We start from the raw sequence: 26,915 nt of genomic DNA on the forward strand, positions 1-26,915 counted from the left end.
AAGCTGAATTGACCTTTATGTTAGAATATGTATAACTTAATATTTTAACTAATTGCAAAAGCTGAATAATCAATCAAAGTCTACTGATTAACCAGTGAAATGATCGACTATTAATCGGTATAATAATCGTTAGATTAATCGATTATCAAAATAATCGTTTGTTGCAGCCCTAGATCTGGACCATTATTTTAAAGTGAAAAACACGTTAACCCCTCAGTAATTACTCGCACGTAAATTAATAAGTTATTTAACACATTTAAATCTGACACATAGTGTACATTCATACATTTGTGTGAGGCACTAGTGATATTTTACCAGACACTGTAACTGGAATATGCAGTTTTGTGCTTAACACAATATTAATGCAGTCGATGCCTTCATTAAGGATGTGAACTATTTTTGTCAAGAGAACATCATTATTTATATTCAAGAAAAGTCCTCCCCAGCCTACTGTCACTAAAGGTAGGTCTTTTGGAGTCGGAGGCATACTGAAATGACACAAACTAGAGCTCAAACTAATTCAATCACTTCCTAATTATTAACATTTTTAAATGAATTATTTTTATTATTATTCTGTGTTTTTGTTTGAAATAAACAGAACATCCATCCTTTGATAAGTAGTCACAATTTTAAACTGTAGCCGACTTATTTGGGGGATATCATATTCATAAATTAGTTTCCACAAAGAACACAATTAACTTTTAAAACATTACTGTTGTGATTGGTAATTAATTGGTTGTTCTTTATTAATTGGTCATAGTTAGCAAGTAGTTCTCAATGAGGATCTTTTTATTGAATAATTATCACATATTTAATAAGGTATTTAATAATTAATTAACTACCTTTGTCCTAAAATTGTTACTACTTATTGCTTGGTTAATCTTGCTTCTCTATTAGTTAATAATGGAGAACTGTTACTACTTCCTGCATAGTTACTTGTTAACAATGGACCATTATTATAAAGTGTTACCGTCTTTCCTAATGCAGTGCATTTGTGTCCACATCATGTCTTTCCAGCTAATGTATAAAAATATGTTTGTAATATCCCTTTTGCTCATACGTTTTGCTTGGGCACATTGCCACTGAGTGTCAACTTTCTATCTGGATATTTAGATTTGTCGTGGGGCCCTGTCTCACTTGATTGCCAGTTGATGGCAAGCAACATTGCCTAAAGTTGCCCCGTGTATCATCAGGCTTAAAGTGCCTGAGCTTGCCATGTATTGACCTTATGTAGCCCCGCCCCTTTTAGCGCTGCATTTGTTGTCTTGTCTTCCGGTTGCATTTCCACAGTGCTCTCACGGAAAATTAAAAATTTAAAATCTTACTGGTCAACTGACATCTGCTTTAAACATTACAATGCTCATAAGTTTCGTTAACTCTACAATACATAAATCACTTTACCAGTTAAATTACTCCTAGACCGCTATGTCACAGAAATATACAGAGCTGTCGCACAAACGGAAGTTCAAAGACGATATTCTAAATACGGTGACGCGCTTGTTTCGCTGGAGAATAAAGTCAATAATACCTTCATGCAAAAATAAGCTTGTTACAGACAGTACAGCATAACCGTAATCCACACAACAATGTCTACTGATTACTAGAGACAAGGTTTCACCTTCATACTGCAAAAAGAATGTTACATATTCATGCTTGGAAGACTGATTCTAATGTCCATGCCAATCCCTATATCGCTTTCTGGTTCTTGCTGAACCCATTAGTGATGGGTCGTTCTTGAACGATTCGTTCATTTTGAATGAATCTTTAATGTGACTCGGGAAGAACGAGTCGTCTCAGGGAGTGATTCGTTCAGTCGCGCATGCGCAACATCCTATAGGTTCTGTACTGGAATTAGTTCACCTGTTTCGAGTCTTCGGATTTGAGTCGTTCGTTCATCACGTGACAGCCTCATACACGAACCAATGCAGTCAGAGCCGGAAAGAGAATTGATTAGTTCACCTACCGAGTCCTCGGGTTTGAGTCGTTCGTTCTTTTGTCACGTGACCACTTGCCGGATCAGTAAAATACTATAAAGTAAAACTGTTTTTTTTTGTATGTTGGATCATATTTAAGAATTATCATAAAATTATCAAAATATGTGTAATAAGCATTTTCCTAGAAATAAAAATGGTCTGTTCATTTCTGTCACTATGTTTTTGTTACTGTTTCTTGAGGATCTGTGTTATTTTATAAATAAATAAAACCCTGTTATAAATAAAATATTGATTGATTTGTCCTTTCACTGTCTTTGTCTATCAATAAACATATAATATAACTATATAATAAAAAAATCCAAGCCTAAAATTACAAAGCACTTATAGTTCGTTCATTTTTACTCCAGTTTTGACTTTGCTGGTATAATTGTTTTTCCTAGGCAGACTTGACATATTGGTCTAATGTTTGTATAAGAAGATTGGTCAAAAAGGACACAATGACATAAAGTGAAAGCAAATAACATTTTGAATATGAATGATTAATGTTAGTTTAAAATATTAAGGTTATGATCTGGCTCTGTGGCTTTAGTATATTTTAATTTTCTTGTATTTTTATTTAAATTGTTTTAATTCATTTGGAATAGTTATCCTCTTTGCTAAAGCTTTTTCAGGCACAAAAATAAACAATAAAAAAAACAATTCAAGAGTGTGTACACAGTGTTAATGTCTAAAGTGTCATATGTTACAAAAAATATAGTCAGTAACACTATAGTCTAATCTAAAGGGTTAACTCAAAAGACATAAATACAACAAGGTATTGTATTTTATGAAGATTAGACTCCAAAAAAAAAAAAAATTAAATTAAAGCATAACCAACTCTTTATTATCTTTATTACTACATTCAGTATTATGGAAATGAACGATCGTGACAGAAATTAAAAGCAATAATTTGAGACCAGAAATGCATCACATAACTGTACGAGTAAATAATAATAATAATAATAATGACTATGCACCCGTTTGTAAGGAAGGTTGTAAATTAACTAATTTCTCTGTCCAAAGCTGTCACGTCACGTGACAAAAGAACGAACGACTCAAACCCGAAGACTCGAAACAGGTGAACGAATCAATTCTCTTTCCGGCTCTGACTGCATTGGTTTAGCTTATGGGGCTGTCACGTGATGAACGAACGACTCAAACCTGAAAACTGAAAACCTGAGGTGAGGTGAGCTAATCAAGGCCCAGGTAAACGATGAATTAATCTTTTCTGTTTCTTATAGCATTATAGTTTGTATTGTTTGTAGTGTGATCAACGTTTGCATAAGTAGTAGATGTGTTAGGGAAGTAGCACGTAACATTTTAATTATATTTTGCTAAAATGAACGAAATGACTCGAAAAAAGATTCGTTCATTTTGCTGAACGAGACTCAAAGGTCCGAGTCAGTAAAATGATCCAAACTTCCCATCACTAGAACCCATCCAGAAGGGGGCAATGGAGCCCCATTTTTGTACCCAGAAGCCTTTTGTTTATTGCTATGCTTCAGAAGAGGCCATTCTCACTTTAAAACCCAAGGCATTATGTAATCACAAGCCTGTCAAAAGAGTTTCTTAGTGATGTTGTGCTGCAGGTATCAATTTAACTGTAAACTTGGATTGTATTTCTCATGCTCCAGGGCTAATATATCACATGTATGAAATTCTTTAGGAATTTGTGGGCCAAATGAGTGTATAAGGTCTCTCTGTCTGCAAGAAGCCACTGGGGAGACTAGACACAAAAGGTTGGATGAGAATTTAGACTCATAAATATGAATGTGAAGAACAAACTCTCCGTAGAGGGAGAAAAGCTTAGTCTGAGTGGGTGGATGTATAGGGTATTTGCTTCATGCTGGACATTGCTTCTGTGGCGGAAGATGGAAGTAATTACCAGTGTCTGTCTGCCAGAGACCATAGACCGGAACCCTTTGGAGAAAAAGGAAAAAAGCAGCCTAAAATTGACATAGATATACAGAGAGAAAGGCCTCAAACCACAGCGCTTCTATTCCACAGAGCAGACGTTCTCATCCCAGCCACAGTCATCTAAAGCGGTCACTTCCTGTTGGATTTTTCCTTCTTGCTTAAGAATATGAGAATACTGCATCAAACAGACATCTGTAAAATCTATAGAGTATCCAGAAACAAACATTGCTCACCTCAGATGTGGTGGCAGCTCTGGTTTATAATTTAGTTCGCTCACATGTACAACTGTGCAAACGTTTACAAATGCCACCCATCCGAATATTCAGATATTCCACATCACTGCAGTAAGTTATGCACGTGAATCTCTCAAGCCTTCAAATTTTAATACCACGAGTAATTTCTCGAAATGCACAATTTTGCTTTTAAGGTTTTGAGCAGTTCAGCCGAGGAACTGAATGGAAAGATTTTCATGAAAGCTTTGTGCAACTTGAAGAATACTCTGTGATTATCCTTTAGCCAAAATTATAACTTTGGAAAGACTTGGAGCCCGAAGGGACATTCTGTCCAATCAGAAAGCTGACACCCGGTAAACACAGGAGACGTGTAGAGACAATGTCAGCTAATATATAACTCAAAAACCTTGTAAAACCTTGTAGAAAAACAGCCAGACGGGGGGAAGGGAAGCCACTGTGTTTGGGGATATGATGTCTAAACTGTAACCAAAGGACAGAACAGGACCAAGTTAACTAACACAGCCATATTAAAACTGCCTGTTTTCACCCCAAATAAGGACACAACCTCAAAATCCTGTTTTTAAAGCCCAATTAAGACTGAAAATAAAACCCATTCCTAGTAAAAACAAGTCATTAATGTCACTGTGTCTCAATGTTGAGCAGGCTAGTTCTGGAGGACTGTGATGTAGAACTTGTCCTGATGTCTTTTCCAGGTCAGCCAGCCAGGCTGTTGAAGCAGTGTTGGGTCACTGCTCTGAGATTTGGAGACAGTCAGCATGTTTTGCCAGGTGAACTCATTTGTGCAGAATTTTGCACAAGTCTTTATGTCCACTCACAATCTCCAACTCTGACCCAAAGGTCAGACATCTGTGGGAGAGGAGCTGTGGGAAGAGATTCAGAGAGTGTAGTATTATCCCAGGATTGCAGAAACAGTCATTCAAGAAAAGCAGAAAAGGCAGAGGGTGCACCATCTGCTTGGCTGGCTGAAGTCCTGTAGGTGCATAAACCCTATCAAAAAGGAAAAGTCAATCCTTGCATGGAGGTGCAGAGGAGGCTCTAGAGGATGTAGTTTTACGAGATTAACAGCTGCAATGCTGTATAAATCATATTCAGTTCAGATTTTTTAGAGATGATAGATTAGTTCTGCCAAACAGACATCTGAGATGGACATTTGTCTGTCATATCAATTAATTTAAAAGTTGCATCTTTCCATAATATATGACACACACACAAATGTTAGTGAGTCCTCTCCGTCTCCTGTAGAGCCACCTGCAGACACTGAACACAAGAAAACCTTGGGAACAAGCCAAGCCGTACTACTGTGTTTCACATTATTCCCACACTTTGTCTCAGATACGGTCAGTACTACATGGTCAAACTGAACAAACTACCTCGTTTTTTGGGGGGGTTTTTTGGTATATGCTTGTACGTCATTGTTTGACTGATATTTCACAGCTTTACTGACCTGAAAAAGTCTTTACTGTGTGGATAACAAGCAAAATTGCAACAGTCATTTTTCATTTTCGCTGCTGTCTAGTGAAATAACTATTGTCTGCAAAACAAAAATTCAAAACATCAACCACATGCAATCCAGCAACTGTGGTTTCCCAGGTTGCACCTCTTCCGTGGTAAACCAGGCAAGAGCTGCAGGGTGATGTATAGTGGATGGTTTAAGTCATTAAAAATACTATGTAAACCCTGATAGTCAATACATTTTATAAGTAAAAGTGGTTTTGTGAGATCTTGTGCCTGACTTGTGTTGAACAGCAGGAAAAGAAAGCTTTGAAATTCTATTGTCAAATGGACAAATTTGATACCTCCCAGGACAAGCAAGGATAAACCTTGACCCCTTCTTCCAAGAAACGAGTTGAAAAATTGGCATGTTTGACACGCTGTATTAAGTGCACTTGTATTTGCAGAAATCTCTAAATAAACAGCTGATAAACTGCTATGAATATGTCTCTTGATGAGATGTTGCAACTCCAGATTGCATTGAAAAAGAAGCCAGAGATGAGACGAGACGCAAGGGAAAGAATTACATGAGGCTCAGACGAGAAGCCATCCTGCAGGAATTGGCACTAATATGAGAGAAGTGGGAGCAAAGGAGGAAGTCACAGTGGGAGGAGATGGATATAAGGACAACAAGGCCATTTATCTCTGGTTTGACTATGATAACTGTTTGGAGCCCAAGCGAGGACACTGCCCTTCTTTGCTCTTTTGGCATGTTTTGACTGAATTTTGCAAGTGTGCTGTTTTTTTAAGGGTAAACGGGGTTATATGGCTGCCTTTTTCATGTTGCTGTTTTTGTAACCGTTGTTGGGATGTATTCACTGACATACAGTGGATTGATGTTATTTTCTACACTGGCAGGACTGTTTTAGTGTTGACTTATTCATGTTACGTATACAAAATAAAATGTGACCACGTGGGTGCGTCTTTTAATGCATTTTAAACATGTAAATATGTGGCCTAGAGAAGCTGACCTCATCACGCTCTGGTAGGGTTCACAGTGTGGGTTATGCAGCTGTTTTGTTTGACAGGCTTTGATAAGGTTTCAGCAGGGATATGAGGATCTAATTGGTTTTGATCTCACAAATGCTTCTCATTTTTCAAATGATCTTGTCTCACTTGTTGCCTCTCTCCCCAAGTTTCTAAGCATTTACAAATTCTGGAATCATTCATTAATCTTGGAATACCAGTGTTATGTTTATAAACCTTACAGTTGTAAATCATCAATATTTCTAGTAAAATAATTGCTTGCAGAGATAACTGGGCTGGAGAACTGTTTACTATCAAGTGCAACTCATGAAAACACTGATAGACAGAAAGATAGACAGACAGGCAGCTGTTATACAGAAAATTACAGTATACCGCAATGGGTCATCTATTTAAAGTCAAACAGTATAGGTCAAGTGAAACCAGCTGAAACCACGTAAGTTCTTAATCATAACACACTACCCGATAAATTGACCATTCTGCAAAAAAAAAAAAAAAAAAAGGCCTGAATGCTTGTGAATTTAGACTCACATTCCATGTGCATTTGTTAATAAATGATAGTCATTGATTTTCTAGATTAATACATTTTTGTACATACAAAAACAAACAAACTTTTTTTTAAAATGAAAAATAAGGGCATTGAGTTTATAAAACTCTACCAGCTTTTTGTCAAGTAGCAAGGGTTAGTTTTTAAGAGTTGTTCACAGCCATGTTACAATTGTGCACGGTTGAATGCAGTCGACATATTTGTGCCAATATCTCGCTTTTAAATGGAAAAACCACAGAGCCTTCAAAAGATAGGGTAAAAGAAACTATAAAACCAATTTTATAGATTTTCTTTGGAGAGAAGTGTGGTTTAAAGCTTTGCAGAATTGTGGCAAGGACAAGGAAAGAATATGCAAAAAAATATGTGGCCATGTCTTTAATGCACATCTGCTTTTAAATATTCAGAACTGCGATAATGAGCTTTAAAGAAGTTTGTTGAGTTGCATATTCAGCAATCAATATTTCTGTCCACATGTACAGTCACACTATTACATTAGACAGCAAAACTCAGATGTTAGTTTTATTCATCCAGCTGAATGCTGAATCTCCCCATGAACATGGTGACAAAGGAATAAGCCTCCAGTCATACCCCACCCTCTCTTACTTTTATTTATCTCTCATATCTTTCAATTTCAGCCTTCTAGGTTTCCCAGAAATTTTTTGAGATTTATAGTTGGGTACAGCTGAACATAGGAAGCGACAGGTGCTCCAAGTTAAGACATTACCAAGGCAAATAGCCTGAGTCATGCAGCGTTCCCACATTGATCAGCAATGAGATCATCTAACAAGTTCGTGCAGTATTTCCTCGTTTCTCCTTCAGCTCTCCCACAAGCATACAATTAAAAGCAGAGTATGCATACATTCATATCTGCTAATATTAAGCACACAATTTCAGTCACGCAATACAATTCTATAACCTTTAATTCTCTATTAGAACCGTGAATATGTCACTACAGGAGTTCCAAAACAGAATTTTGCTTGACTGCTACTACACAGAAGAGTCGTAAGTCATAAGAGTTAAAAAAACATAAAACAATCCATCTCTCAATTAATCAGTATTTCATTTGTATCAGAACAAAACACTTTACACATTATTGCATGAGACTTTAGTAAAAAAGCATTTCCCTAATCAAGGTCTACTTTGACAATGAGAAATCTGTATGTATATTCTAACACATCCTCAAACACATCCTGACTGTCACTGTTCCTTGTGTGGAAGTGCAAATGTTGTCCAATAACAGTGTATCAGTTAAAGCCTATAAAGTTTAGTGTGGTACTTTACTGTCTGCTATGAGTGAGTCATTCAATTATATTTTAATACAGATGGGGAAACCACAACATTGGCGCCACATCACAGCTATATAACAGACTCACTGGCTAAAACATAAACACAGACATGCTCCACCACCATAAAGCTGCTCTACAGATGTTTGTGAGTCTCTTCCCATGAATACATACATCACACAACAAGTATGTATCCTATCAGGAGGGAATGCATAAAAGGGAGCGTAAACAAAATTAGCATGTTAAGTCTATCAACAAGCAAGTCAGGTCTCCTGTGCACCCCAGATTTAGTTCCCAAACACAGAGAAGGGTTCCAACCAAGATATGACACCTGAGATGAAGACTACCTCGAGCAGGATTGCAGTCTTTGTATTCTCCAACATGTCCATGCGTGTATTTGCATGCATGTAGCTTCTTTGTAGGCAGCAGATGTCTTCGCAGGATGTCTCTCTCCACTTCCAGACATTTGTGTGAACTTAAAACAGTGAGCCAGGGCTATTGGGCTCTTGTTAGAGACGCGCGTCTTATTCCATGCCCCCTCATCTGTACCCCCGAAACTAGACAAATTGATGGGGATGGGAGGCCCTGCCAGATGTGAGCCATTTGGAGCCTAAGTGGGTCCACTTGCTTTTCCACAGCGGAACTTTGAAATGATTCAAATTCCTTTAGAAATGATAAGCATGCTCTGAAAATAGAAATAACACAGAAAATAACATATGGATAGCAGGCACCTTGATCTGCTTCTCTTTCAGAGGTGTATTACAATGCAAGATGCAGGTTTGGCTGGTTAGCATGGTTCAGTTAGCTGTTAGGTTCATCTAAAAACCTAAATCTACCACTAAAAGCATCTTCATTACTGACCTTGATTGAACAGAAGTTAAGCTAATCATGTGCTACATGGATATCTTGCAATTGAATGCAATACAATACTTGTCAGATTTAACAGCTCTTATTTGAATCCTAATTTTAAGGTGAGGTGCTTGACATCTCAGGGGACGGGTAGCCTGTTTGGAAAAATCCAATTCCATTTGGCGCCATTTTATAGTGCAGAAATAATACTGTTAAATACAAAATCCTCATTGTGGTCATCTTAAAATACAGAATAATACACTCTAAAAAAAAAAAAAGATGGTTCTTTAAAAGTTCTTTACGTGCAGTAATGGTTTTAGAATCATAGCATTCTGAAGAACCCTTTCATGGTGAAATGGTTCTTTGTGTTAGAGTTTAGGGTTCTTTATTCCCGCCCTTTTGTTTTTCAAATCTGTAACTGTCAAAGCATCTCATTTCTGATTTTCTGGAGTTCAGTGATCCAACTACACAGACTGTCAACACACTCTCAACAGGTAAATAATTTCTTTCTTAAAATGTCTTTAAATTATGTCTTTTCTCTTTTTAGTTTAAGAGAACATGTAAGTGTGACCAGCTCTATTCAGGTAAGGATACTCTCCTCTTCAAAGATATTGAATTTTTGGTCCATTTTGCTACTTTTGGCCTTCATAAACAATTGTTTTCACATAAACAAATGAAAGGAGGCACATTAAACTCAATTGTGCATTTCAGATGCCGTCACATCCTACAACCTCATCATCTGCAGAGAGAAACTGCCATTCAATCACAGCAAAATACAGATAACGATTAACTTAGAGGCATCATAGAGGACTGTGAAGATATTTCACTGGAGCTTGGTCTACACTATTTTATGTTCTATTTAGTTTTATTTCTTTAAGCATTTATTCATTGTCCATTGTCATTCATTAATGTATTCTGCTATTAATTGTTCTTAGAACGCTGCATTTTTGCTACAATTTCATGTCATAAAAAGTACCTAATTGACATGTTGTTGTTGATTTTATGTAAAACCCTAATAGACATACTTCAAGATATTATAAGACCAGGCAGATAGAAGGGGAAAAAACAATATTAATAAATAATGTATACAAATAATACTAATATTAATAATATTAACATACTAATATTAATGAAAAAACTATCTTTAAAAAGGTTATTAACACCAATCAAGTCCTATATAGCATTTTCAAAGCATGGTTCTATATAGAACCCTATAAAAAAGGTTCCATTTAGCACTAAAAAGGGTTCTGCTATTGTTACAAGCCGAAGAACCCTTTTCTGGTACTGTTTAGAATCATTTTTCTTAAGAGTGTAGTACAAAGATCTTAGATTTGTGGTACAGATGAAGTTTGTTTCATCTGCCTGGAATGAGAAAAAAAAAGTGACTTGCCATTAAACCTCTGTCACGCACAAGTTTAAGGGTAGCAGAGAGAGAGTGGAGACCACACATCTGTGAAAACAAAGTGTGTATACTGAAGCTTTGCAGTTACATAAATCACCCTCTAAAAATAAATCAAGCAATGGTTCCTGAGACATTATGCTGTTTATCTTCAGTAGGGATGACGTCATGCACGTGGAAGGAATCAGATGGAGGTTTTATTTTTTTCAGAAGGTTATCCATTTTTTCTGGCAGACTGAATGATATTATTGAACCGAGTGTGATTTGTAGCAAAAGTGCATCGATTGGACATGTGAAGAAGGGAAAAGAGTGTGTTTGGTTGTTAAAAGTCCTCCTAGCTCCCACAATAAACACGTCCTTATCCCCACTGACTGTGACCTCCCACTCCCATCCAAAAAATAAAGTGCATACAAGGTTTATCTTAGTTACGCTGAAGGGAAGATGAATTTGAGAAAAAGGTTCTTTGAGTTTATCCCAGATGCATAAGTCTTTCTAGTAATGCTCATTAACCTCATCTGCTTGCATTTCCTTGCAAAACAGACCATCAAGGGGCGTCCACACAGAACTTTTAAGTTTCAAAATGCAAAAAAGCATGGCAGTAAAATGTAAAAAAAAATTTGAACATCTTTTAACCTGACATACCGTTCTACAAATACGCTGCTCATGTGCAAGACGTTGCAAAAAAAAAATATGAGACATAAGTGCAAAGGTCAAAGACATCACTTTACAGCATGTTTCCATTTAGCTTCTGAGATGAACTTCTAAGATGCTCCAGGCTGGTTTTGGTGTTTGTCTAGCTGGTGGACCAGCAGAGCCAAGATGTTCCTCATCAAAACAAAGCCGGTCAGCTAAAATTGACTTTTTGAGCACCTCAGGTCAACCATATATCCATTTGCAAGTGGTAATCATCAAGAGATAATCAATATTACTTTTTGCAAGCGTTTGTTCCTGATAAGCCCCATGCTTTGATTTCTCTTGAACTCATTTGGGTTCAGAAAGAAGCCGACCTGGTTTGGTTTTAAATGGGATGATCTACTTGAGGTCTTTCATCACAGCTGTGTTCGGAATCTATGACAAATAAAAACTCCATGCTGGGTGTTACAGCTGTGGTCTGCTGGGCCTTGTTTTAAAAGGCTGTAACGAGGAACAGATTTGTCCAACAATTAGCACATGTTGCCATGATGCAGGTCCCAATTACTTCCTACAGTCACAAACTTGTGTAGCATGTTGGGACAAGGAAGTGAGAACATCTTTAGGATCTAGGTAATGACAACTCTTAATTCCACATTCAGGTGTAGGTTCAAGTTTGCTCTGACACAAATATCGGGAAGAGGTTGTTTTGAGCTTCTTTGTTGATGCTGTTGTCCTTGGATATTTTCCATCTCTAAAAAGCCATGCAGAATTTATCCATACAGACTTGTAGACACATGCTCTGGAGTGAGAGATGAAAGACAAGAAGATCTGGTCCCTTTATGCTGTGATCTATTAAGAATGTTTCTGGATGACTGAAAAATTTGTGAAGCTCAAAGGAATAGGTCAGTCATGACAACTCTAGCAATAAAGTTCAAGTAGCATAATGGATATGACAAGTTAGTAGTTCAGTCTTGGTGAACTGGACCTGCTTACGCTGCTCCTGCTGATCAAATATGAAAGCCTGGTATTGCTAAGAAAATAAATCTGTCATCATTTACTCATCTCCATGGCATTTTACACGCAATTACAATTAAATGGATAATGATGCTATCAAGCATCAAAAAGGCTTCACTTTCTTTCTTCTACAAAAAACAAAAAGAAAAAATATAATGTCTTAAGTCACAAGATAATTTTTTGAGTGAACAGACCAAATCATCCAACAGTACGCTATTACCTGATGAGCCTGTTTTAAGTCAAACTCAAGAACCAGGTCTTTCTGATTCATGAATCAATCGTTCAATCATTCATATCAACTTATTCCTTGAAAAGATCCAACTCAAAATAACGATTTGTCCATGAGCCAGGCATCACTTTTTATCTAATAAATTCTCATGAGTGTGCGAAGCGGAGCTATGACACTTTTGTGAAAATCTCCAGTACCTTTTATTTGTAAATACTTGAATTTACAGAAGAAAGCATGTTGGAACGAGATGCTGAGTAAATGATTGCAGAAATTTCTTTGTTGGGGTATTTTTTTAAAGCCAAAGCAATGATTAAAAATGTCACCTTAAATCCATCTCCTAAACAGAACAGATCTGCTAACTATGAACTATAATACCAACAAAATCTTTGTTTTAAATTTCAGCAAGGCTAGATGTCCACATGACGTATGACCTTTACTTTAGGAAAGAAAAACACATTTACTCCATTCACTCTTAAGAAGAAAAAAATGAAATACGTGACAAGTGAAGCTTGGTGATACATATACACAGCTGAACTGGGAGCCTTATTACAAGTTGCTGAGATATGATCCACGACAGCTGCATAAATACAGTAATGTTCAGTAAGAACTGATGGAAAATTAAAATTAAGCTTTGATCTAATAAACTAAGCTTTCCTGCTTTGCCATTACGTATGAATGACATCTGCATCTACATAAAGGTGTGATTATTCAAAAATCATCTTACGGATCAACCTCTCAACAGAAATGCTTTGTAACAGCAACCTTGAATTTGGAAGTTAAAAGCAAGTTGGCACGAATACTGCTGAGAAACGGCTCTGGAAACAGGTACAGTAGATCTGTTGCCAGTCGGCTAGAGTTGCCAACCAAATTCGAACAAAGGTTGTTCTGCATAATATCAGCAAACCTTATAAATCCACTCGTTCACTCTTTCTCTCTCAAACACTCACACACACATACAGAGCTCTGACATTGCTTTTGGATATGGACCTTTTGTTCATGGTAGATAGTGTGTAATGCATATGGAGACACATTGAAATCTATGCCAAAGTCCATTCTGCCTGCGTAATGCCCTTCACAGCAGCTGCATCATTTCAATCACTGGAAGAACCAGTACTTTACATTTTAAGTTCAGGTTAAACTGTTTTGTCTGGACTGGAAGATAAATAGTCATGAAGGATTTCTCTCTAAATGAATTAAAAGAATGTGTTATTGTTTGCAGTACCTCACATGATCCAACCATAAATTAAGTCATTGAAAGTGCATTAATTATTTTTAAACATAGTTGTTTTTTTAATCAAGTGCTTGAAGAAAAGAGAAGCTTGAAAGAGCAGCAAGCATTCATTTTTCTGTCTAATTTACCAATATAAAACAAATGTTGACCTGATTTTTAATTTTTTTTTAATTTCACAAGTTTAGGATAGCGCAATGCAAACTCGCCTGGTAACAATTATGGTTCCTGTCCGTCCAGAAAGCTGTAGCCAAAAGTTAAGCTCTTATGTTAGTGAATCTGACTGACATTTTTCTAACTGGAGGCAGATAAAACTATCTGTCATCACCTTTCGAGGCCAGACACTTCTGCCTCAAATACACGAAACGCAACATGTGAATATGCAAACTTGAGTAATGCACAACAATACATCTTTTGGTCAAAAATGTATTGTGTAGTGATTCTGTATTGCATTCTGTACTGGCAATGTCTAAGCCTGTTCAGGAACAGGATTTGAGGAGGATATCCGAATTTATCTTCATGCCAAAATGTTCCTATTCCTGGGAGTGCATGTTTGATTACATCATGTCTTGTGCAATGAAACGCAGTGAAATCAGGAATCCATTTTTCATTCCAGGTGGGAAGCAGCCATAGTTTAAACCCACAGGGCTTTTTTACACATTAGTAATTATAACAATACAGTAAATTATCCATTACCATAAATATGCTCTTGCACTGTCTACCATGGAATTTTCCAGAATTCAGTATATTTTAATAACCGCAGATGACTATATACAGACTATACAAATTAATCATATCCCTATGGAAGCACTGTATCCATGCCAACAGCAGCAACACAATGCAGTTCCAATCGGCTCGTGGATAAACGCCAGAAAAGGATGTGAGTTTTTTTCTCTGTCTCTGAGAAACATACAGGCTAACTGCAAAAATACAACTTGGTTTTGATAAAACATTTTGATCGTATCTTTTCAAATTTTTGCACGAACATTTGTCATTGTCCTCCAGCCATTGAACTACACAATACAAATAATACACAGCTGCTCCCTCAATAACAAGTCAAAATCTGGATGATCATACATCTATTTATGTCAAAACCACATCTGGTGACAAAAATCATAAACATAAGTCAGATTGAAAATGTAATGGTAACTGAAAGGTTTTAGTAGGCCTATTTAATGGTAACAAGGTTGGTTTTGGGCACAAAACACAACTTTTTTTCCCCAGTACCTGGTGGCTTGATAACCCTACATTGCAATGCTACTGTGAAAATAAAGATTCATAATCCGTATTGGCATTTTACATTTACATTTTACATCAGTTCATGTACTCCCTGGGAATCTTGGCCTTGGCAATGTTAGTGACATGCTGTACTATTTAAGATACAGGAATTTTATTTTAATGAATACTCCACAATTAAAACTGCTGGCAGATTGAGAGTAAAAGATTTGGCAGTCATTTTTACTAAGAGAAATTTAATCTACCCCCCAAAGGTCAATGCGTTCTAGCTATTAAACCTAATCCAGGATGGATTTTTGGAATGGTCCAGACTGTAAAAAAAAAGAAGAAAAAGAGTAGAGAAAAGATAAGTTTAGAGATTGCACTCACATAGTAATTTTTAGCTCAAGAAAATAAGTCCTGTATAGAAAAATCAGACTGACTAAAAATTTCCATATGCTTTTTAAGATTACATCGACCAGTACAAACCAGTTGTTCTAGGGTTGTTCTTTTTGAACATTTTAACTACAAAACAACACAAAAATACAGGAACTGTCCTTATTTAGTTCAGTGAAAGACAAATGCAAATGTCTTCTGGGAAAAGACACATCAAAGTCCTCCCTGCAGGGCAGGTCGTGTTTTTACGCAGGGGCCCAGTAAAGTGCTGTTCATTTATGAGGTGATATTAACAAACATGTAGAAAAAAACAGTCCCAAGAACATGCCAGAGATAAAAGCAAGCAACTCTCCTAGTGCTTCAATCATCATTTCATTTACAAAGATGCCATTCAGTTTTATTTGTTTCATGTTTGTTTCATGTTTGCTCAAGATGATAGACAGATGTGCCAACATTTCTGTTTCACTCAAACACTGAAATCCTGTTATCATTTATGCACTCTTATGTTGTTCCAAACCTGTGCGATGTACTTTCTTACCTTGAGAGGAGACATTTTTAAAGGGGTCATCGGTTGCAAAATTCACTTTTCAAGTTGTTTGAACATAAATGTGTGTTGGAAGTGTGTGTACACATCCATCCTATAATGATAAAAATCCACCCAGTGTTTTTTTTTTAATCCCTATTTTAAAATCCCCTTTCTCAAATCAGGCTGTTCTGAGATTCCTGTCAGAATGACATAGTTCTGTACAGACCACTCCCACGACAGTTGATTGACAAGCCGTCTTAACTTAGACCCGCCCTGAGTGAACTGAGTGAGCTGTAAACAGTCCGATAAACAGCCATTGCGTCGACTCCGGTGCAGGGGAAGACAAGATGTTTCCGATTAAGCGATTGAGGTGTTTTGTTGTTGGATGTAATAATGAATAAAGCAGTCATCATTTACTCCCGACATCTGAGCCGCTGAAGACGCAGAGGATTAACGTTACTTTCGCTTTGAAGTGAATGCGCCGATCCCCGATCTGCCTAAATGCGTCTATGTTCACGTGAATCATTTGTGATCCAGCCTCACATGAAGTTTCATGGCTGAAGTTTACAGTCTGCTCGTCACTCCACAGTGGAGAGGGGCGGGGTCAGCAGAGCTCATTAGCATTTAAAGCAACATGGACTATAATAGCTTGCTAAAAACAGAGCTGATTTTGACAGGTTTAAAAAGGTGTTTTTTACACTACTGTTGAGAAATCTTAACCAAAGTATGTTATAGACTTTTAATTAAGACCCTAAAGAATCATATCAAGTTGTGCAAAAAGGGCACCTGATGACCCCTTTAATATTGCTTGAGTTCGAACTCTAGTGAACTCAAGAACCGTATAGATTTGATTTGTGAATATTTTTATGAACTGGACAAACTGATTCATTGAAAATGACTCAAATTATTTACAAAAAAAGTTCCCTCATGAATGAAGTTATGCCAGATGTCATGTCACACGTTTCATTTTTGGGTGAACTACCCCTTTAAAACAAGTCCAGAAATACTTTCCACATTGTTTGAATGGGGTTGCCTCATCCAGAGTCTCTTTGACATCAGACTGATGAAGAGCCTCACAAAGTACTGGAAGCCTGGAGGCGGTACAGTTGTAACAGGGACATGTGGGTCTGCTCGCCTGCACAGAGACGCAACGTGTAATTTAAAACCAGGCACAAGCTTGGGGGCTGCACTGAGCCTCACACACACATATGCTCATGCATATACACACACACACATACAGTCAGACCGCTGAGTTCAGGCATCCAGCGCAGCACAAAGCTCATGACAGAACCTAAAGATCAGCTAACAGGACATATCCAGATTGGATGAGATTTTGGATGCATTTCCCTGTGCACAGGTACCTGAGGACTTATATTATGGGTGTGCATGTTTGCATGTGTGTGGGGAAATCTTTATTGCAGTGCCAGTGCAGATGGACGTACAGTAAGTCATGCACTCTTGACTCGACTGCAGTTTCGTAACAGAGGGATTGCATGCTTCCTGCAATATTAATTTTGGCAGGGATTTGAGCATTGACTGGAGTCAGTTTGTGTGAAAACTTTGTTTAGCAATTGTGTCTCTGCTCAAGATACATTGTCCCACTCCGCATGCTGGTTCAGGAAAGTAGCAAAAACGTGAGGAGAAAGACTGAATGAATATTCTGAAATGCATGTTTGTGGTATTCTTTAAAAAAAAAAAAAAAGCCTGGACAGGAAAATAATGACTGATGCCTATGTGAGTCCAAAGGTTCCTCTGCTTAAATATATGTGCCGAGAAGGATTTTCACTTAAAAGGAGAAGTTTAATAATTATACCACTTGATTTTTTTAGGGTTGAGTTAAAAGGAAAACACTCTGATAGAAGTAAAAAAAAAACTGTCTTTTCCTCCTCAAGCAGGAAGTTCAAATGGTTTTAATTAAGCGCTGCTGGCCATGTAAGCGTGTTCTCTTGCACACACATTGTGCTGATAACTAGGGTCTACGGTGTGGGAGGGGGGTAAATTCTTCTCAAGGTCTCCAACTTATTTCAGGTCTTTATCTCTGGACCTGAAATAATCAGGAGCATTCTTTTGGACATGCTGGGTGACCTGGAATTTGGGTGGCATGGAATATAAAAAAGTTGAAAAGAAAATACACACTCCCCCTCTCATGTTGGACAGTGAACAGTGCCTGCGTTCTGCTCCATTTCCCATTGAAGTTTTCCATTGGTTCTTCTTTCTTTCTATTATTGTAGTAAACCAAGTCTATGGCAGCCATCAGGGTCTCGCACAAGGATTGCGTTATGCTGGTTCATTCACCTGAAGTGCTGACTGTTTCCTGTTAATGTCCGCTCCATCAGCAGAGCTCACAGACTCCCTTTATACCTGGGATTATCATAGTTAGTGTGTGTGTGTGATTTCAATATAACATTTCTATCCAGATATCGACAAAAAGTTTTCAACTTAATTGTTTTAACAGTACAAAATTGTTCTTGTGATCTCAAATCAATTTTTTATAGATGTCAAAATTACATTCTAGATTTCAACAAGCAAAAGCTGTTTTAATTAGAAACATTTATATTAACTTCTGAAAATTCGAAAGGAAATTCTTTGGTTAACGCAATCACAACACATGTGGCGTTTTCTGTTTTGCTTGAGTACTATATGATTGGATGTCCATCCGATCACTAAGGTTTAAATGCATGTTACTTCACTGATCTGTACAGGAATGCATTGCATATGTCCTGGGGCATATGTACTAAAAGTTATAGAACCTTTTCCATTGCCATAACAACAAGTTCAACAAGTGCACTGTGAAGAAAAAGCAGGAAAAAGTTTAAAAAATAAAGGACTAAGTGATTATCACACACCACGTTCACATGATGTCACAGTCATGCCGTTTTATCACTGGAAAGAGAGGACATGGAACTGTTCCTGCTAATACAATTTAATTGCATGATACATCTGTGAAAATAGCTGCACAGCAACGCAACTATATAGACTGGAAGAGTGTTGCCTGTTAGAGGTACAAGTCTTGCCAAGACCTGTCAGTAGTGTCTTGAGAGGCAAGCCCTGAAGCCCAAAATCCATTGCTGAATTTCACTGATATCTGCTAGTGCAGGACGACCAATGAGTGCTAGTGCTGTAAATGCTTCAATGGCAAGTTACACAACAATTTTTGGGCAGATGTTCAGCAGACTCAGGCTGGAGACAGAATAAGTACAGTACAGAATCCCTGTTCAAGTTAGAGCGTTTTTAGCACTGCCCTTCCAGTTCGCTCTTGTTTTTCCTGTTAGCCAATTAAAAAGCGTGCTTTGAATATGTTGTCTCATAGAAGAGAGTTATAGTATGTGAAAATCTGTCAGCATTCCTAGTCATCTTAATTCACATAACTCAACGGACTACGCCGGACTACTCAAACAAACAGCACTATGTTTTGAGTGTGCTAGAGAGACAGTCTTTACATTTTTGAAGACGTCAATCAACAAATAGCTTATATATGTCCCTGCAATAGCACACAGCACGGTGACTCAGGCCAAGTCTATGGGTTATTACATTGATGCATGAGCAAACTGAGAGAAAAATATGTAGAAAATGAGCTCTTATTTGTAATTGTTATTAAATAGTACAAATGCAGCATGTCTCCCCACAAGCCAAATATTGACTTAGCAGGGTGTGGGCTCATAAAAGGGATTATGCCAGAAATAAAGTTGTAATTCATTCTGTTTTTATGCAATCACTAGGGAAAGCGGTCATCCAAATATTAGATCATTTTTAATTATAGTTAGAACATTATGCTGCACTTTGACATAAGGTAATGAAACTTTAAGAAGTTTTCCTATTCCAAGTAAGGAACAATTTATGATGGACTATTAAATTGTTGAACATTAATGCACAACAAAGGTTAATGCAGCCATGACACAAAGTGGATTTCAAGAATTCAATGCTTATACTAAACTGTATCACAGTTACCAAACGTACTTGTCTATATAGTGTGTTTATTTCAAGATGTGTAAATCTACTTTTAATGACCTACTGTTACTAACTTGGAAAGAATGTGGCAAAGTGATAGTGATGATAGGTCAACAAACCTGGAACGACTGGAAAGCAGTGCTGAAAAAAAATCACACCATGTAACATCTGTCAACCAATCAAAGTCAATTCACCATATCTAAAGATAAAATAATTTCCTGGTTAATGTTTGTCACAGGTGAGGATTTAAGGGATGCTGTAATAGAACCGGCACACATATGTGTGTACAAATGCTCCAAACTTCCTTTCTGTCAATGTCTGTGCAGCATTGATGTAAGTGCTTTAGCAAAAATATAAGCCTTACATTTTGGCATTTAAACCCTTTGGATGACAAAACTATACATTTTCATAGAAGGGAACACAAAATTATATGTTGTGGATAATGCTTAACTTGCATTAAACCTTCAACATTCCTTTAAAAACAAGTGCTGTCCTACAAGGTTTTACTTGTTTTGAATTAACCATAAGACAAAGGTTCTTTTCATTTGTGTGTATGTCCTCTCTCTGTTCGGAATGCAGCTCTTGGCAATGCAGTTATTTACATTTTGTTTGCTTTTCTCAGGGACTGCAGCTGTGCCTCCTCACTCTGACTAAAGCAAGCTCTCGGTTTATCGAAGTTACGCTGAGACTCTACTTGACTGGTTAGCCCAGCTGCTGCTGTTTGCCATGCGGCTGCTCTGCGGTCTGCTGCTGCTGCTGTGCCTGGTGGTCTGGGCAACTGAGGCACGAAAGGGTGGAAAGGGACGCCGAATGCGGAGTCGAGAAAGGTCAAGTACCACCAAGCGGTTTGCTGCAGACTGCAAGGAAAGTACAGTCAATGGGGAAAAGTTCTTTGACTGCCAAGAGCGCCATCTGAAAGCCGTACTTTTGGGCTGGCCGGAGGACATTCACCACCTGCTGCTAGCACGGAACCGGATCCAGGTGCTACGAGACAACACCTTCAGTCACTTCCGAAACCTGAAGAGTCTGGATCTCCAGCAGAATGAAATCTCCCGCATAGAGGAGGGAGCGTTCAACGGCCTGAGCAGACTCACCACTTTACTGCTGCAGCACAACCGTCTGCAGGTGGCGAGCGAAGGCATGCTGATCCCAATGCCGCAACTCAAGTACTTGCGACTCCATGACAATCCCTGGAGGTGTGACTGCCAGCTGGAAAGCCTGGTCAGGTTCATACAAGTGCCCAGTAACCGTAACATCGGGAATTACGCACACTGTACTGAGCCCAGGGAATTCTGGGGGAGGCAACTGAAGAAGCTGGATGCAGAGCTGCTGTGTTCCCCTCAGCAGGAAAATGTATTGATCCCGCATCCAGACAATCAGCCCCTACCGGCTTCACAAAAAAAGCCTGATGCAACCTCTCTATGCCACACCTACGTTCACCCTGTGCCCCGTCTGGACTGCAGGAACAGAGGTGAGAAAGCTATTGCTCACTATTTTGAGGGACATTTGGGAGAAATGGGAATGAAATCAAGTTGTGGTTGGATAGAAACAAACACATTACCCTGTTTGGGAAAATCCAGTGATTCACAATTGACTTGGCAAACCAATGGTCACTGTAAAGGTGCACACAGTATTTTCTGTTTATGTTGTGTCCTGTAACAAGGGGTTACCAAGAAAGCTTGAGCAATGTTTGACCGACTGTGTGACCTCAACAGTGGTATCATGAAAAATTCGGTCCACTAAACTGATTCTGTTGGCTGAAAGAGATTTCACGAGGTGCTCTATTCTGTGATTAGCATTCCCACTAAACAAATAAAAACTTAAAGAAAGAAAGAACAAACTTCAATTTATTGAATTATCCATAATTATTTTTCAATCATTTACATAGTTGTTGTATGAAACATGAATGTGGAAAGATTTGTGAAGGAGGCTGCCAAATGAAATGCAATTAAGCAATTAAATCTGACAGAAAGATGAACAGGGTTAGTTTGAAAATGTGTGGTTTCTTTTTAACAAATTGAAATGTTGAAGTGGTTTCTCTGCAGTACCAGTTAGGGCAAAGTGTAGTTTATTCCACAATAAACACTGACACAATGAATAATGCTTTCCTCAAATCCTTAGACACTCCCTTTTAATTGTGTAAAGCAGCTTTTCATCTATAGCATTTAAAAAACAATTCCTGCATTCATATGCTGAGGAAAAATTTGTAAAAAAAAACAAATTTTGAGGAATAATTGGAATAAAAAATGACAACTTTGTTTCAGTTCATAGATAGATAGATAGATAGATAGATAGATAGATATTCTGCTGACTCAGCATGTGGTAAGTTACTCTAATTCACAGCAGAGTGGAACAAATGTCTGGAAACATGAAATATAAGATGCAGGGAACTAGCGGAAAGGGAATGAGTATCTTTCCAGCTTCAACATCTGGAGACTTTTCTCTAGAGACACATTAATGCCATATTCTGACTGTTATCAAGACACCATAACTTTTCTGAAGCTTGAATCTCAGTGTTATATTTCAAAAGGCTGTCTGCAAAACAAAGGCAAAATTCATATAAAAATTGGTCCCTTTGTGAATCGGTCCCCTAAAAAAAACTCTCTTCCAAAAGCATAGGAAATACCACATTACTACGGCTATACATGCAAATCTCCATGGGAATACGAGGACAGTGCTGGTCTGTGTCTTATGCATGTCTTGTAGTGTTTCAGGGAAGGACCTAGGACAAGAGAGGTTTTTTTTCTGATGAAGAGATGGCTGTGAGATATGACAAAGAAAGTGTCATTTAAATTTCACTCAAGGAAGACGGATATAATTCTGCATTTAACTATGAAAGAGCTCTTTGTTGTTGCAAGATTTTTTCTCTTCTCTGGAGCCCTCAGTTTCTACACATGAATTTTGAGTTCTCCATCTTGTAAAGCGGGGTTCATTATTATGAAAAACTAGCAAAATGTGCTCTGACATCTATAACAAGATGAGAGACACTGCCAGGCCAAAGACGAAATCTTCAGGGTTAGATGAGGCAAGCAAAACGTGTGTGATAGAAAACAGTCAAATGAAGTGAAATAAATGAAGTCGGATTTGGACTTCTCCGCTTGTCAGAAATAGTGAGTCAGCAGTCTGGAGCTGAGTGAGGCATCCTGGATCACTCCCTCGAACAAAAAAAGTCACACTTTTGTCCCGTTACATCATCCGTTCTGGGGACCTAAGGGATAAATGGCTATTTCTTTGTCAGCATTAATAGCAGAAAGCACATGTAGGAATCTTATGGCAAGAGCAGGAGACTAAAAGCCAAGAATTTGTGATCTCAGCTTCTGGGAAGGCTTTTCCCTGAATTAGTTACAAGAATTACGACACGTTCATTTCTTTGGGTACAATTCAGAAATCTCTAGATCCCAGAGACACTGTAAAACAGTGTCATATCAACTCTAGTAGTAACTGTGGATCAAATCTGTGTTTATATAGGTGGCAGAACAAAAGCAGAATGTAAAATCTGAGCAAGATCTCTCATTGAAGGCACTCCAGGGTTTAAAACAGGTGCTCTGGCAGGTCAAAGCAGGAAGTGCAGCTGTATCAGTTCTGCATGCCGCATAGCTTTTGCACATGTCAAGCAGACAAGTCCCACGGTAACATTTCCGAATATCACAGAGACAGTGATGTCTCGCAGAGTTTCGAGAGCTACCACCAAACGTGTGCCATGTGTATGATTTTAATAGCTCTCTCTGTGATGATATAAATAAATATAGCCAGGCACGGTTTGCTGGAGCCATCCAAAGTGTTGCGTTGAGCTTTCGAGTACCCAGAAGTTTCCAAAATAAACAGAGAGCTTCTTCACAACGATCATGCTTTGCGTATAATTTAAGATTCATATACAGATACTAGTTAGTTTGAAAGCCATTATCAGTAAGTGTCTGAGAAAATGACTTTAGCAGACCACCAACGAGGAACCAACTGTACAGAACTTCCAACAATTGTCATGGCAGATGTTTCCATGTATGGTTAGCCTGCTGGAAATCATTTGGAAATACAGAAAGCCCTTCAAAGTGCTTTGCAAGCACACTGTCAATTACGCAATATACCATTGGGAATCAAAATAACTCGAAACGAAGTAACGTTCATTGCCGAATGCACATGTCAATCAAACGTGTAATTGTGCTAATTATGAAGTTACCTTTTCCAATAGGCCTTCATAATTACAGTAATTCAACTCTCTCTTCTGTAGACCTTAAAACAGTGCCGGCTGACATCCCGTTGGATATTGTGAGACTGGATTTATCCAGAAACAACATCAAGCAGCTGAGGCCAAAGGAGTTTGTAAACGTTAAAGACCTAAAGCTTTTGAACCTGAGTGGAAACAGTCTGGAAAGCATCGACACAGGTAAGCCAATGGTATCCTGTCCTCAAGACATATACTTATTTGATTGTTGTACAAAGTGCAGGAAACAGATGTTTGGCACAATATGTGACAAGGAAGGAGTCTCAAGAGAAAAGAAGTCTGACATTAAAGCTTTAAAGCATCTTGTCAGGCACTGAATGAAAAGACAACAGTTGGGGAATTCATGAAAGGTTAACTAGAAACCATTCATTTTCCTTTCCATTGCATTTAGAAAACAGGCCACATTCTGTTTGTGCATGAATAGTGGTGAAGGAATCGACTCTGGCCTCCACATTAAACTGAAGCGCTTATACTGTGTGTGACAATCATTTATCAAAAGACTGGGTGGGTGAAAGAATTTCAGTAAATTATGAGTTTTTAGGGAATAAAGAACGTGAGAAATCAAAGTGTGCCTCAACTATGCAGCATAGCTATCAAGAGTTGTTATTGTGGAGAAAGCAATAAACCTCAGCATGTTAATTTTCAAGCCTTTACCAATTAGAGCAAACTGAGCAGGGGGTTCACAGAATAGAATTGCTTGTAAAAAATCTGTAGGCCATTTCTTGCTGAGCAGACACATTTAGCAGCTTTGGGAATCCTGTAATCTTTCTTCCATGAAACACAAAAGGTCTTGTGTGTAATAGTCTGTTCAAGCCAGTGTTGTCAACAAGTAGGATCTGTGGAGATCATTTGAATGAACGTTTGCAAATGATCTTAATGATGTCTATTATAAAGGGTTACCAAGACAGTGTAGCTTTTTATACACTTGGGCTCCCCGAACTGTAAAGGTTGAAAATCTCCATTTTAAAGCCAAACAATAACTTCAATGTTGGGATGTAAGGGTTGAATCTCTTTGACTTTCTATAATTTTATTTCCAGAGTCTGTCAGACACTATACAGTCAACTCTTTGGTTTAAAGCGAATCCAATTCAAGTTTCCTTAAAGTCATTAGAAATGCCATATATTTAATCAACTGACCACTGTATTCCCCTGCCTTCAGTTTTTACAATTAAGTCTACCCCAAAAGCACTTCCTCAGAAGTTTATACAAATAACTCACATTTGTCTTTTTCTCTCAGCATAGAGAGCAATACATGAAAAAAGTACTTGCTGATGCTGCTATAATTATAAGACATCTAAGCCTTTCTAAATTGCCTAAAGAATGCACTTAATCATAGTCAGTTGCGCTCTAATGAACAGAGCAGCAGGGTGTGTCATCTAATGGTTCCCTAGAGAGATGATAACACTGATTCAGTCACACGACAGGCTCAGGAACTGCAGTCTAGCTTCTGTTTAGTTCATCAGTCACTTCAGAGATCACAGTGAGAACACAGCTAGTTGGCAGACTGAGCTCACTTCAATGCAAAAGAGGTGTAATTCATTCAATCCTATCCTCTAATTAAAGGAGTGTTCTGTTTTTTCATATCAACAGTGTGTAAATAATAAAATCAAATGCATAAAATCACATGAATCTATTTTATATATAATAATGCATAACCAAAAATTCACATTTAATAATGCATTCAATATGGCTTCATTTGTACTTTTTTTATTTTAGTCTTAATGAAATAACCTGAATTTTAAGTATTATTTATAGGTTTTAAAAATGAAATCTGAAGAGACTGTTCATCTATTTACTGCTTTTTTTCTGTTTTCTGTAGCTTCCTTTACAGGCCTGCTGCACTTGGGAGAATTGGACCTGTCCAACAACAGCCTGCGCTATTTTCAATATGGCGTTTTGGAGGACCTGTACTTCCTGAAAAGACTGTCTCTGGAGGACAACCCCTGGATTTGTGATTACAACATTCATTACTTGATCTATTGGCTGAAGCACCACCCCGGTGTGTCCCACACAGGTCTGGTGTGCAGTGAACCAGAAGAGTTTCGTGGTTGGCCGGTGGAAAACTACGTCAAGACGTACAACGCAGACTGTCCTATAGACAAGCAGCTGGGCCAGGTGCCTGGCACTGACCCGGCAGGCATCACAGCTCAGGAGCTCACAGCTGAGATAGATGAAGAGGAATTGGGGCCCATACCTTACAGAGGGCCTAAGAAATTTGAGATCATCCGTCTGACTTGAGATGGAAACTGTGATGCTGTTGGGAACTTTTTTTTTTTTTGTCATGAACAAATCATTTTCCCAACAATATTCTGACTGTGTGAGAGATGATTCAGTCCAATCAGAAATCAAGCAGTTGATGTTTACGTATTTTTTTTAGTATTTCTAATGAGTAAATTTGTGAATTGAATCCTGATAAATAAAATAACTGACTGATTTGTTTTTTTAATTCAGTGATGAGTCTTATGTTTGTCCATTAACCAAATTTGAAGAGGCGAAATATAGTGCCCCGTGTTGTGAATTTTTTTATTCAGACACATTTCAAAACACAACAACACATAAAAACTATCAAATACTTGCACATGTAAGCATAAGAACAATTCCCTTTTCCATGCAAGGCACCCACATTAGTGTAACACACAATGTAAAGCCCACATGTTCAAATCTCCAACAAGATATAGCACAAAAAGAAACTGTAAAGTCTATAAAACAGAGACGTACGTGTATATCTACATGAAGTCAGTCCTGTGATGTATGTCTAGAGAACATTGGCCATAAGTGACTGAAACATTAGAAAGGCATTTCTTCTGAGG

At 37.9% G+C, this 26,915-nt stretch overlaps 2 protein-coding genes across 5 annotated transcripts in view; one reads left to right on the plus strand and one right to left on the minus strand.

Annotated features, from left to right (window-relative positions):
- The window catches only part of ccdc146 (coiled-coil domain containing 146), a 31,785-nt gene extending 29,856 nt beyond the window's left edge, over window positions 1-1,929 (minus strand). For all 3 annotated transcript variants that reach the window (XM_058772716.1, XM_058772714.1, XM_058772713.1), the window contains exon 1: window positions 1,861-1,929. In XM_058772716.1, the coding sequence (XP_058628699.1) occupies window positions 1,861-1,896 (36 nt within the window). In that variant the 5' untranslated portion in view covers window positions 1,897-1,929. The remainder of the gene's footprint in view (window positions 1-1,860) is intronic.
- Window positions 1,930-3,142: 1,213 nt separating this feature from the next.
- Window positions 3,143-26,551, plus strand: lrrc17 (leucine rich repeat containing 17). 2 transcript variants are annotated; one of them, XM_058772165.1, is made up of 4 exons: window positions 3,143-3,179; window positions 20,509-21,357; window positions 24,112-24,267; window positions 25,925-26,551. In XM_058772165.1, exons 2-4 carry the CDS (start codon window positions 20,613-20,615, stop codon window positions 26,341-26,343), a joined length of 1,320 nt encoding a protein of 439 aa, XP_058628148.1. In that variant the 5' UTR covers window positions 3,143-3,179; window positions 20,509-20,612; the 3' UTR covers window positions 26,344-26,551. The 2 variants fall into 2 exon arrangements, with proteins under 2 accessions (XP_058628148.1, XP_058628147.1); XM_058772164.1 differs by lacking the exon at window positions 3,143-3,179 and adding an exon at window positions 17,056-17,295.
- Window positions 26,552-26,915: the final 364 nt, after the last annotated feature.

This window comes from Onychostoma macrolepis, chromosome 04, assembly GCF_012432095.1.
Source record: "Onychostoma macrolepis isolate SWU-2019 chromosome 04, ASM1243209v1, whole genome shotgun sequence".
Taxonomy (NCBI): domain Eukaryota; kingdom Metazoa; phylum Chordata; class Actinopteri; order Cypriniformes; family Cyprinidae; genus Onychostoma; species Onychostoma macrolepis.